Source organism: Drosophila mauritiana, chromosome 3R (genome assembly GCF_004382145.1).
Source record: "Drosophila mauritiana strain mau12 chromosome 3R, ASM438214v1, whole genome shotgun sequence".
NCBI classification, from domain to species: domain Eukaryota; kingdom Metazoa; phylum Arthropoda; class Insecta; order Diptera; family Drosophilidae; genus Drosophila; species Drosophila mauritiana.
The window spans coordinates 16356412-16369577 of record NC_046670.1 but is presented as its reverse complement, the minus strand read 5'-3'; the positions used below and the strand labels follow the sequence as shown (position 1 = coordinate 16369577).

At 43.6% G+C, this 13166-nt stretch overlaps 1 protein-coding gene across 2 annotated transcripts in view; it reads right to left on the bottom strand.

The window, feature by feature from the left end:
* Positions 1-1231: 1231 nt before the first annotated feature.
* Positions 1232-13166, bottom strand: part of LOC117142581 (homeobox protein homothorax) — a 102461-nt gene continuing 90526 nt past the window's right edge. For both annotated transcript variants that reach the window (XM_033306651.1, XM_033306652.1), the window contains exons 11-14: positions 11262-11410; positions 4531-4607; positions 2045-2103; positions 1232-1832 (exon numbers count right to left, since the gene is read on the bottom strand). In XM_033306651.1, the coding sequence (XP_033162542.1) occupies positions 1672-1832; positions 2045-2103; positions 4531-4607; positions 11262-11410 (446 nt within the window). In that variant the 3' untranslated portion in view covers positions 1232-1671. The remainder of the gene's footprint in view (positions 1833-2044; positions 2104-4530; positions 4608-11261; positions 11411-13166) is intronic.

Sequence of the window (13166 nt, the reverse complement as noted above, 5' to 3'; positions counted from 1 at the left end):
CAATTGAAATAAAGATATCCTGGGTGGAGAGGAAATAAGCCTCTTGGAGTCTATATCCCCAAAAATAATAGGGTTTGCCCGCGCTGAAAAGAAATCATAACCAATCAGAACCAAAATCAAATAAAAACACAAACAAAGATTATTTTTTCAAATATTTTCTCATATATGCATTTTGTTTTCATCAATAAATCATCTCTCGTACAATTCTATCCTCTTGAATTAGTTAAATTTAAATCATTAATTAAGTAAATGTAATAATAATAATAATAGTTAACTAAGGATTAACGCATACAAATTAGAATACATAAATAAAAGTACAGTTTAAACGTAAGCATAATTTATTATTAATATTACGTATACATATTCAGAGTTATGTATATGCCTATGCCATTATTTGTATCGTATTGTTTGTTTCTCGCATAAAATCCATACATATACATATTAATATATATATTCAATCGGTCCATGTGCTTCAGTTGGAAAATAATACTACAAGATCCGCACACAATGAAAACTCTAAAACAAATTCAAATCATAATGTTCCTCCTCTAGTTATCATCTTTCCCTTTTGTAAAAATTAAATTCCATTTCGTTTTTACTTAAGTGTTGCAAGGCATAAAATTAGAAAACAATTCAATTTATTTAAATTAATCGTCTAAACGTAGGATATAGTAGGGTGCTATCGCCTAAGCATAGATGTACGTATGTATCTATAGTTTGTTACCGATTTGTTTTGTATGTACATATACATATGCGTAAAGGTAAAGAAAACAAAGCGTTACTACAACTGACTTGTTACATAACTAAAATGAAACTAAGAACTAGCAAAGAATTCTCCTCTCGTCCTTCCATTGCGCAAATTATATTCAAACTCGATCGAATTTCGCTGCTGCTATTGGCTTGGTTTTCCCTTGTTTTTCTGGTGGGGCGGGGCATTTCCTAAATTCAAACTAAAATCTATAACAAATCCGAACGAAATGTCGCTTAAATTTTGTATGTCCTTTTCAATTTTGTATCCTTTCTGGAATACGCCTAAATTCATGCTTTAAAATGTTGTGTTTCGCACTCTGCAGCTTTGAACATAAAAATTTGCATTTCAAATTGTTGTGTTGCGTCTCGGTGTGTCTGTGTGTGTGTGAGTTCTGGTTTTATTTTGTTTATTTAACTTATAGCTAAGCGTTTCATTTTTGTTTATGCATAAATATTTCTTTTTTCTTGCTTTTATTTTCCCTTTTTTCTGCTTTTGTTATTTATGTTTAGGGTATACACAAATAGTTTCTTTTAAAATTTCTGGTTTCTTTTTGATGTGGTTTGTTGTTGTTGGTGCTTTTTGTTGTTCCGGATGCTGCTGTTTCTCTTGTTGTTGTTGTTGTTTTTGTCGCTGTTGCTTAGCTAATATCATTTTGTATAGATTTTACTACGGTTGTTGTTTTGCTTGTTGTTTTTTGTTTGCTATTACTTGACTGATATTGCCACGCGGTATGCTTTAGTTTTGGGATCGGATCCATGTGTATTCAGCTCCTTCGTACTTCTTCCTTCGTCCTTCGTCTCCAGTGTTGGGTGGTGGTAAAATTTAAGCTATGATTTTGGCTTGATCGCTTCCGGCGGAGAGCTCTCTGGTTCCAGTTCCAGTTTCATTTCCGGTTCCGGGTCGGGGCCGGATTACGAGGATTACAAGTGCTGGCCGTAGTACTCGGCGGGCGGGTAATGCGGATAGCCCTGGTGGAAGCCCGGATCTCCGGGCGGACGGTGCATCATATGCGCCTGGCTGTCCATCATGTAGCCCATGGCGTCGTGGCCATATCCGGAGGGACCTGGATGCGGTGTATAGACTGTTGGTGAGTCGCCAAGTGGAAAAAGGCGGAGGAACGGAAAAAGAGAAAAAATGCACATAATTAGAAATTGCGTTCGAATGGATGGCAAAATTAAGGGAGGCGATCCTCACGGCTCACCGCACTTAGTTCTTAACTAGATCAGCGCTATTTCATAGTTATGGAGATTTTTTTTTTTTTTTAATTTAATTTTTAATAAGAGCGATAGTTACCTGCACGATTCGATTGATCGATCATGGGCTGGACGATTCTCCGCCGCGCATTGATGAACCTGTAAGCAGACAGAATATATCGTTTTAGTGGCATTCCCTAATTAAACACACCGAACCGAACCGAAAAGGATCGATGAATTATGCATGAATTGGCCCGGATTTGCCGGGACCTCGGTGCTTTATGTGCCCAACTTAGCCATAAACCAAACCAAATCTCCGCCAGAGTCACACTTTTTGCTGCCCTGCCACGGCCAGATCAATGGGCCTCGCCGACTTTGGTTATGATTGTCGTTTAATAAATGCAATAAGAAATAATAAGCAGTTGCCCGTTGATCCGCAGGATCAGTGGCGACACAAAAAGCGCAAAAAGAGCGAAATGATTAAAGCAGAAAGCCGCCGGCGGGCCGAGTGACAGTCACTTGGCCAAGACGATGTTACCCGCAAGATTTGACACGGCCTCAAAAAAAAATAAACACAAAAAACCTATATATAATGCCAAACAACGAAACCGCACAGCAAAAAGCCCAAATGGGGAAAAGGAAAAACATCAGAGGCATCAGTTACAGTTGCACCGGGAAAAACTAATGCCACAACTGGCAACGATGTTCCTGATTTATTGTTGAGTATCACTGACAATCTACATTTGAATTTTTATATCTAGTTTTTTGAATTGATTTAGCAAAAACATAATAATTTTGGTTCGTAGCAATACTTTAATAAGTAAAGAGGGAAATTTCTCGCAGTGTACAGCTACAGCTACAAGGACGGCAATGGATACTGCTACTCGCATTAGCCAAAACCCCAGTTAGCCGAGGTTAATGCACTTGCGAACTGGAAACTCCTCCTTCAAACGGATTGAAAAAGGGAACATTTCACCGCTCGCCCCTTTGACTTTTCAATTTGCAGTTCAGTTCGTTTGCGATCTGCCCCTGATTTTTGCTCATTTTGGGGCGGAAATTGTTGCAACGCCCTGAAATCGTTTATCAAAACGACAAAATGGAATTGAGTTCCGTTCTGCCATATAGATATTCGCTGCCTCGCTTTTCTCGCATTTCAAGATGCAGCAAGTGATTCGAGGCTTGTAAGCTGCAAATCGATTTGCCCGCTGGCCTCGCACTTGATTGGAATGATTGCAGATGGCAGAGGAATACATATGTATGCGTATATACTTATATAGGTTCAGATAAGTACAATAACTCAGAGCGGTGAGCAAACACTTGCCAAGTTATTTATGTACTTAGCCCATAATTATAACTTTTCTTCCTGCAGCTGTAACTAAGCGTTAATATTTAAAACTTGCTCGGCGGCAGGAGCAGAAAAAAAGCGAAACTTTTTCGATTACGAAAGTTACTTTTGCTGTCTGGGCATCTTATTGGGTGTTAATGGACTTCTCCGGAATCTCCTGGTCATTTGAATGGCTTCTTATGCTCAGTTCCTGCCGGCTCAAATTGCGCAAAATAAATACACATTTAGAGAGCTATAGTCCTGGGGGCGATGCGATATTCCCCCAGGATTAGTGTCCTGCTCGCTCGGACCGACTTGCTCAGCAAAAGGTGTCCTGCCCGCCTGCCCATAAATAACCAAAAGTGTCAACATTTTATTTTGCTATTTTCTGCCAAGGTTCCCCCCTCCATTCCCTTCCACTCCTCTCCTCCCCAGTTTGGCTTTCCTTTTTCCGCAGGACCTTTCTACGCAGTGTTGCGTGCCTAAGCGAATCGGATGGGCAGGGTCCTTCGGATACCATAGTATTTGTTAATTTGGAGTGTGCTTCGGTGAGCGCGAAATTCAATTTAATTGAGCTGAGTGCCTGCCAGGCGGCACAGCTCTCACACATTTCTCGCCGGATTTTATTGTGGCCTGTCTTAGCTTAAAAGCATTCCACGCCAAGCCAACCCAAGTCAACCCAGGCCACGTCGGAGCAAACTGCATAAAAGATTCAGCAGCGCTTTTAACTTGCTTGAAAAGCTTTTCCATCTCCATTCCTATTTGCGCATCTTGTAGTTTGGCTGCATTTTGCAGTTTTCAGCTTGCCGAGTGTCAAGTTCTGCCGGCTGTCGCATAATGTGCAAAATTTGATGAAGTTGCCGTCTCCCAGAGACGTTTCTTTGCCACGTATCCCAAGCCTAATGCACTCCGGGATCTCTAGGATTTCCAGTTTTCAGTTTACCCCCCACCTTATGAGCAGGGCCCATAATTTTGTTTGCCACATTCTTTTCACCTTTTTTGCCTGTCGACCTGTGGCAGGTTCTATTTCCTTGGCGTGGGCTGGCTTATAAATTTGTTTTCGGCCAGATAGTATTATTTTCTCGTACGGTGTGCTTGGTGTGTGTGCTCTGGTTTTGGTTTCGAGTGGAATCTTATGGCCAAGTCAGGGAATAAAGCGTGTGAGTAATGGACAGCCCAGGGCGTCGTTTACCACATTATGATGTTGTGTGTTTGAAAGGATATCTGATCCGATACGATCGGATCTCTGACGGCATACTCACCAATTATTCACTTGCAGTATCGTTAGGCCGGTGTCCTGGGCCAATTGTTTCTTCTGGTCCTCGGATGGGTAGGGATGCTGAAAGGAAATGTCAAAATGATATGATTACAATATTATATTTGCATTTTTGAAGTTTTTTTTTAGTACTATACATATGGAAGTTGTTTACATGGAATAAATATGGAAAACCCTGTCCTGACAAATTTCGGAGCTGGGCAAACTGTTGCAGTGCCCAAATTTACAATCTATCTAGCCAACCGGCCAAACAATCGATCAATCATGGCCGCAATAAAACCGAATGGGAACCTGTCAGCCCGCGTGGATGGCTGCACTTGAAACGCAGCATTTTCGGGTGTTTTGGGTGTTATCAGGGGGCCGGTTGCAGTGCGTCCTCCTTATCAGCAGTGCCACTCAAAGTGTCCTCAATTGCCGCTACCTCAGGGGGTTAGCACGGGGAATTGGACCGCATAGAGTGGGTTAAGGGAGGTGGGGCGCTGCAATTGGAGCGCGTGTCTAGCGCCAAATGGGCAAACAAATGCCAACGAGTAGTCCACTTCCCATAAATCTTGCAGTCGAACCGCCGACACAGTGGCGTCAGTGGGTAAATAGTTTGGCTAAAGTGAAAGTGCCACTCCCCCTGGACGGGCGACCCGCCCCTTAAACCCTATGGCTGCCCAGCAGCTAATCTAATCGGCTGGCTGCCCTGGCGCTTATTACAATTTGTTTTATTTGCCTAGTTGTTGTGCACTTATTGTTGATTCAATGATTCCGATCGCAGCACTATTTCACTCTATTAATGCTGGTTCGGCTGTTACAGGGAAGAAAATATCTGGACATTTTTTAAGTGGCTCAAGGAGCTAATTTTGTGTATACGTATACTCAAAGAACAGCAATTTAGTATACTTCACTTTTTTCAGTGTATTAAAGACAAGGGTTTAACCAGTCACCTGGCGGCTGTCAAAAAATTATTTCTAAGGATCTCTGCTCAGCGGAAGTTGCCGTCAAATGATTTTGGCTTTGTTTCGCCCTCGAAAAATCGGGATATGCTTGTGCGCGTGCTCGAAGGACGAAGGAGCCTTTGTGTTTTAACCCTCGACTGGCCGCAATCGTTTCCGGCAGATGTGGGCGGTTCCTGCAGCTTTTGGGCCACTCGTCACCAGTCGATAATTGTGATTCAAGGGGATCCCATTCCGCAGTCTGCAAATGCAATTTTGTCGTTGCACTGGGCTAAGAAAATGTCTGGAAATTTATGGTCGGCCCCGAAAAATATATGAACTGTCACCCATACACAGCACAGGGGTTATACATATAAGGCGGGGCCATTCCAATCGAAATGTGCAACGCTGCACATCCTTGTCTTCGTCTGCGTCTTTGTATTTGTGTGTGTCTATCTGTGTGCTGGCATGTCCTGGCCGCCTGTAATGCAATTTAGTTGCCGCTGTTGCTGCTGTTGTCCTGCAGCGGAGAGGGCTTGGCCTGTGTAGCTGTGGCTCCTTAAATGCATTTGCCTTATTGTTTGTGTTTAATAAATTTTACGTGTTGTCTTGCTGCTGTCCAAAGTCCAAGTTGTAGTCCTGCCCGGCAGCAATAGTTCTTTGCTGTCCTGTCGAGGCCAGGACTTTCAGCCTGACACGCCCGCACTTTCGGCCAGCAACAACAAAACTGCCAGATACCAAATACTATATGAAATTTGCGTATTGACAAATAAACGTAGGAGCCATGTAAATACAATGGACATGCCATTGGCAATGTTGCCCCATTCCATCGCAACTGCTGCTGCACCTCGTTTTCTCGTCCATATAAAATGTTTAAGAAGTCAGAAGGCATAAATTACATGCAGGTAAATTAAAACGGAATTTATAGCATACTTTGTGGCGCACATCTATTTGCAGAGATGGCTTTCTCACAAGGAAAGCAGGCAGTGGGTGGGTGGCTTTGGCTTTGGCTGATTCTAGATGCAGGTGGAGCCTGGTTATTGATTTGATGTTGTGGCCAACACGAGCCGAGACATCTGGCAGTAGCAGGAACAACTTTGTGGTTGTCAATGGGGAAAAGGAATGGTCTGCGAACTCCGAATAATTGAGAGTCCAACTTCGGGAATAACATATATTTTGATATTTAATGCCTGCAGAGGGAAGGTTATATAAGCCGAAATATAAATCAGCCGTATACGTAACCTTACAAATAGTATTCTAATATCAAATAAATATTTTATTTCCAAAGCCCAAAAGTTTTGGTTTTCATTAATCACCAGTGCCAAGAATAAGATCATAACTAAATCCATTACCTTTGTTACCCTGAATCACAGCAAAAGACAATGATTTCTTCAGCAACTATAAATACGACCGACTTGTCCCAACTGAGTATAATCCTTTATACATATATCTGGCAGGTCAAGTTCGTTGACTTGCCCGACTCTTGGGGATCAGAAGTGCATATATATCATTTGCAAAAGCTTTTCTTTCAACGCCTACTCTCCGTCATGAGTGTACTCCCAAGAGCTTAGCAGCCCGTCTCCCTCTGCTCCGGACCTGTTGTCTCTGTCTGCTTAAGCGTTTTTCTTTCAACTGCACTTTGTTGCACCAATTAGACTAATGAAAGCAATTATGCATTTCGCACTCACACACATGTGGGGAAATGTATGCATGTGGATATGCAGAGAGTGCATAACATGTCAAGTAGAAACAAAGTCCATTTGGTTTATTAATTTACCATACGACAAAATAATTAATTACTGTCACGCCTTTAAGTTGTCGCCCCAGCCCCCAGTCCCCCAGTCACTCGCGCCGTCTCATTCTGTCCCAGGGGCTGGCCGTCTCTTTCTTTTTTGTGATTCCTGCCTTCTGTCTGCTGTCTTCCGTCCCTGTGGCAACTTGACTCGCTCCACTTTTTTGCCAGCATATTTTCACTTTGTTGTGTGTTTATTTAAACTTGGCAAATGAATTTAAAACAATCATCGCACACTGATGTGTGTGGAGTGGTTTGGGAGGGGGGGCTTGGGGGGCTTACTTCCTCCTTTTCTCCCCCTGCTGACAAGTGGAAGGCCCAAGGCCCCGGGCCCCAAAGAGAGAGAGAGAGACCCCATTTCATTGGACCTGGGCCCAATGATGTCAACATGACTGCAACGCCGTGACACATGGCACAACAAGCCCAAGAAGTCAGGCCCCCCTTTGCACTCACCGCCTCTGTACCCACCGTTCCACATACACATGAGGCAGCAACGACGGGCAACCAAGCGATGCCAGCGATGCCGACGCCATTAACAACGCCAAATGCGACGCCATTTGTGAAACAAGCCAACGGCAACAGCAACAACTGCTGCAGCAACAACAGCAACATCGCCAACTGCAGCAACACCAACTAGACTTGCAACAGCGACAGCAGCAACAACAACCACGTTGGCAGCAAATTGCAGCGGTGAAAATTGCATTGCCACAGCGAAGAAAAGGCGACTGCGCTGGCCATTATAAAGATTTTTTCCAGTCTAAACAAAGCCAAATGAGTGTTTCCGCGCCTCTTCCCCCCCTCTTGACAGCCCACACTGATAAGGTGAGCTAGAAGGCACAGCACTAATCGCAATGCTGCCCCATCCGCCAAGTTTTGTGGCGGAAAATCATAATAATATGCAGCTTGGCCGGATAGAAGATGCGCTACGTTTTAGTGGGACGGTAAATAAATATCACAAGATATTTAAGGCTTAAAAAAAAACTTATTTAAAGAAAAAAGATTTTAAAATGAGTTATCTATCGAGTACCACAAGTACTGAGTGCATTACTTAATCTGAATACTTTAATCATAGTGCAGCGCATTGCAGATTCGTCTTGAGCCGGCACCTTGAACCATGCCACACACTAAGCGCCGTTGCAACATGACTCGCTGACAACAATGCAACTCTTTCACCGCGACTGCACCTAATGCCCCTGCCCCGCCCTTCCCGCCAGGCCCCTTCGAACGCCCTCTATGGCTTCCTTTTGGCCATTTTGCCACGGCTTAACATTTCGCGCTCTGCGCACTTTTTTCGGGGGTTGCAAGTTGCCCGTTGCAACGGCAACGTCAAAATGTAGGCCCAAAAGCAGAACAGCACAGAACAGCAACAGCAGACAGCCGGAAGAAAATTGCCGGTGAGGGAGGGTTTTTCGCGGGGCAGAAGAGGGGGGCAGCATTAAATGGAGAATGGGAGCGGACCTGGGGCATATGGGCAAACTGAGAACGGCAAACTGCACACACATGTGGCTAACTGCTCGAGTAGGCGGAGCACGCGAAATGAGGCCTTTTTTCTTGTTTTTCTTTTTTTTTGTGTTCTTGCTGGTGTTGGTGTTGCTGCCGTTGCCTTGGCTGCTGTTGTTGTTGCTTGTCTGCAGTGCGCGCCAAATGTAAACAAAATATTCGCGCGCCTGCCATAATTATGGCAACCAGCAACAACAACATGCATTTCTGCAACAACGGCAATCAGCTCGAAAGCAACAACAAGGCAGCCATGCAATGCCCTCAATGCACGCTGTTGCCGTTGTTGTTGCAGCCGACGTCTGCGTCTGCCTTTTGTTTTTTGGTTGGCCAGTCAGTTAACCCGGCCCCAAGCACCCCGCCCCCTTTTTTCCAGACTGCAATGCACTTCATTAGCACCATCATTGCGGTCTTATTTGGGGCCTGTCTTACGAGGATTCGATGGCTATTAAGCGACATCTCTGTTACTGATTTTATTTGGTTTCACTTATATTTTCGCATTATGATTGCTAACTTATTTCGGTCTTTGATTGCAGCTGGCTATGTCAAAGTGTATTTGATTGATCTACCGGAAAGGGCAGGGCTGCACTTTACATGTTAATCACTCGAAGCGTTGCATTTCAATTATTCAATCCGCTCTACTTTCCATTCGATACTTTTCAAACATAATCACTCATAGGCTCGCTGGTCCTTAAGTTAATTATTTGGCAGGCCTATAAATCAAATTGGCAATCATTGCATTATGCCAAAATCGAAGGGCTTTGAATACGAAATTAAAGTTTCAAACGCATGTCGGCGTGGAAGAAAAACAATTTCCCTAATGCGCTGAAAAACTGTTAATGGCATTAAGCCGGGACGACGGAGTCAGTCAAGGATGTGGATGTGTGTGTTGAGGATGTGCAGGCTGTGAAAGTCGAGACGCTGCCGCTGGGCAAACATGAGTGATGCGCTGATTTAAACGGCAATTCATCAATGTCACCGAGGGTTTGGGGGAAATGGGGGTGGTTGGGCTAATGCTTCTTCCGTTTACTTTACTTTTCGACCAAGGGGGTGGTTGGGGTGGTATTTTAAAACGTTTGGATGTTTTTTTTTTTTTTTTTTGGGGCCAGAAACGCAGCCTCAACTTTAATTTCCGATTCGCTGGCTTATCGCGCTGGTCAGCTTTTGGTCGTTAGCTTTGGCCGCACACACTCGCTTACCAAAATTCCATTAAGATTTCTATCATTTTACATACGCAGTTACGACGCCAGCAGACTCACAAAAAATCCCCAAAACTAATGGCCAAAAAACGTAGTTGGAACTTCCTTGACCCGTCCAGCATAAAATCTTATAGTTTTGTTTGCCGGCCACTTGGCTCGACCGCATATTCAACCCTTGGCCACCTTGGCTTTTCCGCATTTTCCCTTGGCGTTGCTTTTCTTGTTGCTTAACATAAAGTGGCGCATAACAAATCTGTTTATTTGTATTACACATCCGGCGGATTGGACTGGACTTCCGTTTGGCATCGCCGAAGTATCCGAAAAAGGAACTTTGAACTGCAGTTTCTGGCTTTGAATAGTTATTGCCATTGGCAATTTGTTTTTAGTGCCGCATTTGGAGGCCGTTTAGCCGAGCTCTTTGATGGCCCCAAAATGGAAATCTAATTGGACGCGATGACCGGGCAAAGAAGCTGTCGAGGTCCGAAAGGGTATATTGCCAAATGGATAAATGGCCAAACGGATGCTTAGGCCTTAGACTGAGTGCTCTGCGATTGGGTTAGGCAGTTGAAAGCGATGGCAGGGGATATACCTACTCTTCGGTCTGATCGAGTACAGCACACAATCTTGTTTGCATTTCCCACCCTAATGGCCATATAATCAAGGTTCCGAATGGCGCCTTCCCTGGCTGCTATCGTTTACATCATCGTGCAGGCTTTTCCCCGCCCCCTCCTCGACAGTGTTTTCCTTTTCCCTAGCTTTCCCCGCCCACTGAACCGCCCATTGACGCAGACCATTCATTGGAGCCCATGCGGTAATCTTATCAACCTGCCACACGTTGGAAAAAACAACGAAAATAAAACAATAGCTGCACTGAGAGATTACACGGTTAAGTATACATAATTTATACTCTTGCAGTTTACAAATATTTTCTTTTGATGAATGAACTCTATCTATACTCCAATTTTCATTCGAACTACTTTAATACATAATCTTACTAGAGGTTCTTATTTGCGAAACTGTTATCACAACATGAATAATAACTTTCTTAAGCAATTCCGATTAGTACACACGATTTTCGCGCTATGCATCTAGACCGAATTCTTATCAGAGTTGGGGCTGGCTTAGCTGCTAGCTTGTAGTGGGTGGGGCCAGCCCCCAGCCAGTCAGGGATTCCCACCGAGATCGCGATAACATCTCTGACGTGCCGGAAAGCCATTGGCCAGAAGTCGGAGGTGGAAATGAAGGTAGTGCGGTGGTACTTTGGTACTTTGGCACTCTGGTACTTTGGGCACTACTGTTTGCTACTCACCGTTAAATGCTGAAACAGCCACGCTCTCAATATGTTGGTTGCTACTTTTGGGAAAATGCCACGTTTCTTTTGGTTCTTTTTGCCGCTCGCATCGTCGTCCTCCTCGCCGGTGCCCTCTCCACTTCCTATGCTGGCATTGCTGGCATCACCTGGAAAATTGTGGAAAATGGGAGAAAAGTGAGTGGTGTGCTGTGCTGCATAGTTGGGGGAATCTTCCGAGGCCTATGTCAATATTGTCAGAGTTCTACATACTACGAGACTATGCCATAACCCCCAAAAATGAGAAAATGAGCAGACTAAAATGACTACTACTGCTCCAAGACAACTTCTGTGTTTGCTGTTCTGGTTTATGGCTGTTTGTCAAGTGGGCATAAAATTACTCGACTCGGTCTTAACGATAATCATATGGATGACATTGTTTGTGACTGCAGGTCAGTAGACTGGGCTGTGCTTTTCGGCTTCCAAGACTTGTTTATAAACAAAATTAATATTTGTCAGGGCTGCTGCTTGGGCTGTGGCTTTGGCTTTTGGTAATGTTCCTGCATAATTTTTGGTTAATTTAAACTCTCCGGGCTTTTATCTTTTGTTTGCCTCGTAGGCCCAAAAATCTCGTTGGCCAGGCGTTTCCTGTGTGCTTTCCTTTTCATCATCATCATCATCATACAGACTATGTATATTTTTGTTTAATATTAAGTATGTTATTTGTGTGTTTACTTAAAGTTTTAGTTACACTTAAGTAACTCAAATGCCAGCAAACAGGAAGCCCGAATCGCTGCGCACATGCAAACAAAATAAACCAGACCGAAACCAACTCCCCCTCGAACCACAGAAACCATCCATGGATTGCATAATTTCACGCTCCTTCCTCGACGACGATGATGATGATGACGACGATGACGATGATGAGGATGACGACGAAGACGACCATGATCATCAGATTTCGGGGGCCCAAAACAAATATTGCCCAACCGGCAAATGTCTAACTTGGTAGCCTTCGCTTAATTCCTTCATAAATTTTCCATGCTTTATCTTTGGCACAACACCTTTGGCATTTGCTTTCGCTCCACCTTCACTCTGGCCGCTTTTCATTAATTTTTCAGTTAACTCATTCATTAATTTTCACACACAGTAGCCACACCTAGATACAAACAACACTCAGGCATTCAATGGTGGTGGCAGACTTCACGCCATTTTGCGTAAACCGGAAGTTCGTTTTGATTAATTTAGTCGCCGATGGAGACGTTCGCTTGGCGAGTGGTCAGAAAAGTTAGAAAGCGAAGGGGGGAAGGGGATCTTCCAAATAGGCCATAAAACAAAACCTGATGGCAGCAGACCAAATAAAAAATACGAAAATCCAAACAGAACCTGAGGAATTTCGATTGAGGAAAGGCAGACCACTCAATGCTCTCGATTTTGATAAAGAAAATGAAGAAGATTTCGGGGTCAAAATCAAATCCACATTTTGTATAATGGGAATAGATGGAGAAATATGTATAGTTTCCTCTTAAATTCAAATAAATATATATTAGTATAATTTTATCACTTAATATTCAAGGGAAACTACGGGCTCTCAGGTAAAAATACAGTCACTAACCAAATCACTGGAACCCCAAGCCGGAAAAGTTATAAAATTAATTTACCAGAAAGAGGGAAGAAAACCCGAAAAACGTAAACAAAAGAAGTTCCCAAAACAATCACTTGTTGGAACCTTTCTAGCGCCTTTCGCCCCCAACTTCCCGCCATTGTTTGCATAATTTAGCAATTATGGAAATGCGTTGGCCTATAGTGTATGTGGTATATAGTACATTCCGAGTTGGCCAACGGAATCTGGCCAAACGAAAGCCAAGAAGTTGGCGTCCATTACACACAAAGCTTATCATCGAGCACTGTGAGCTGCACTTTAGT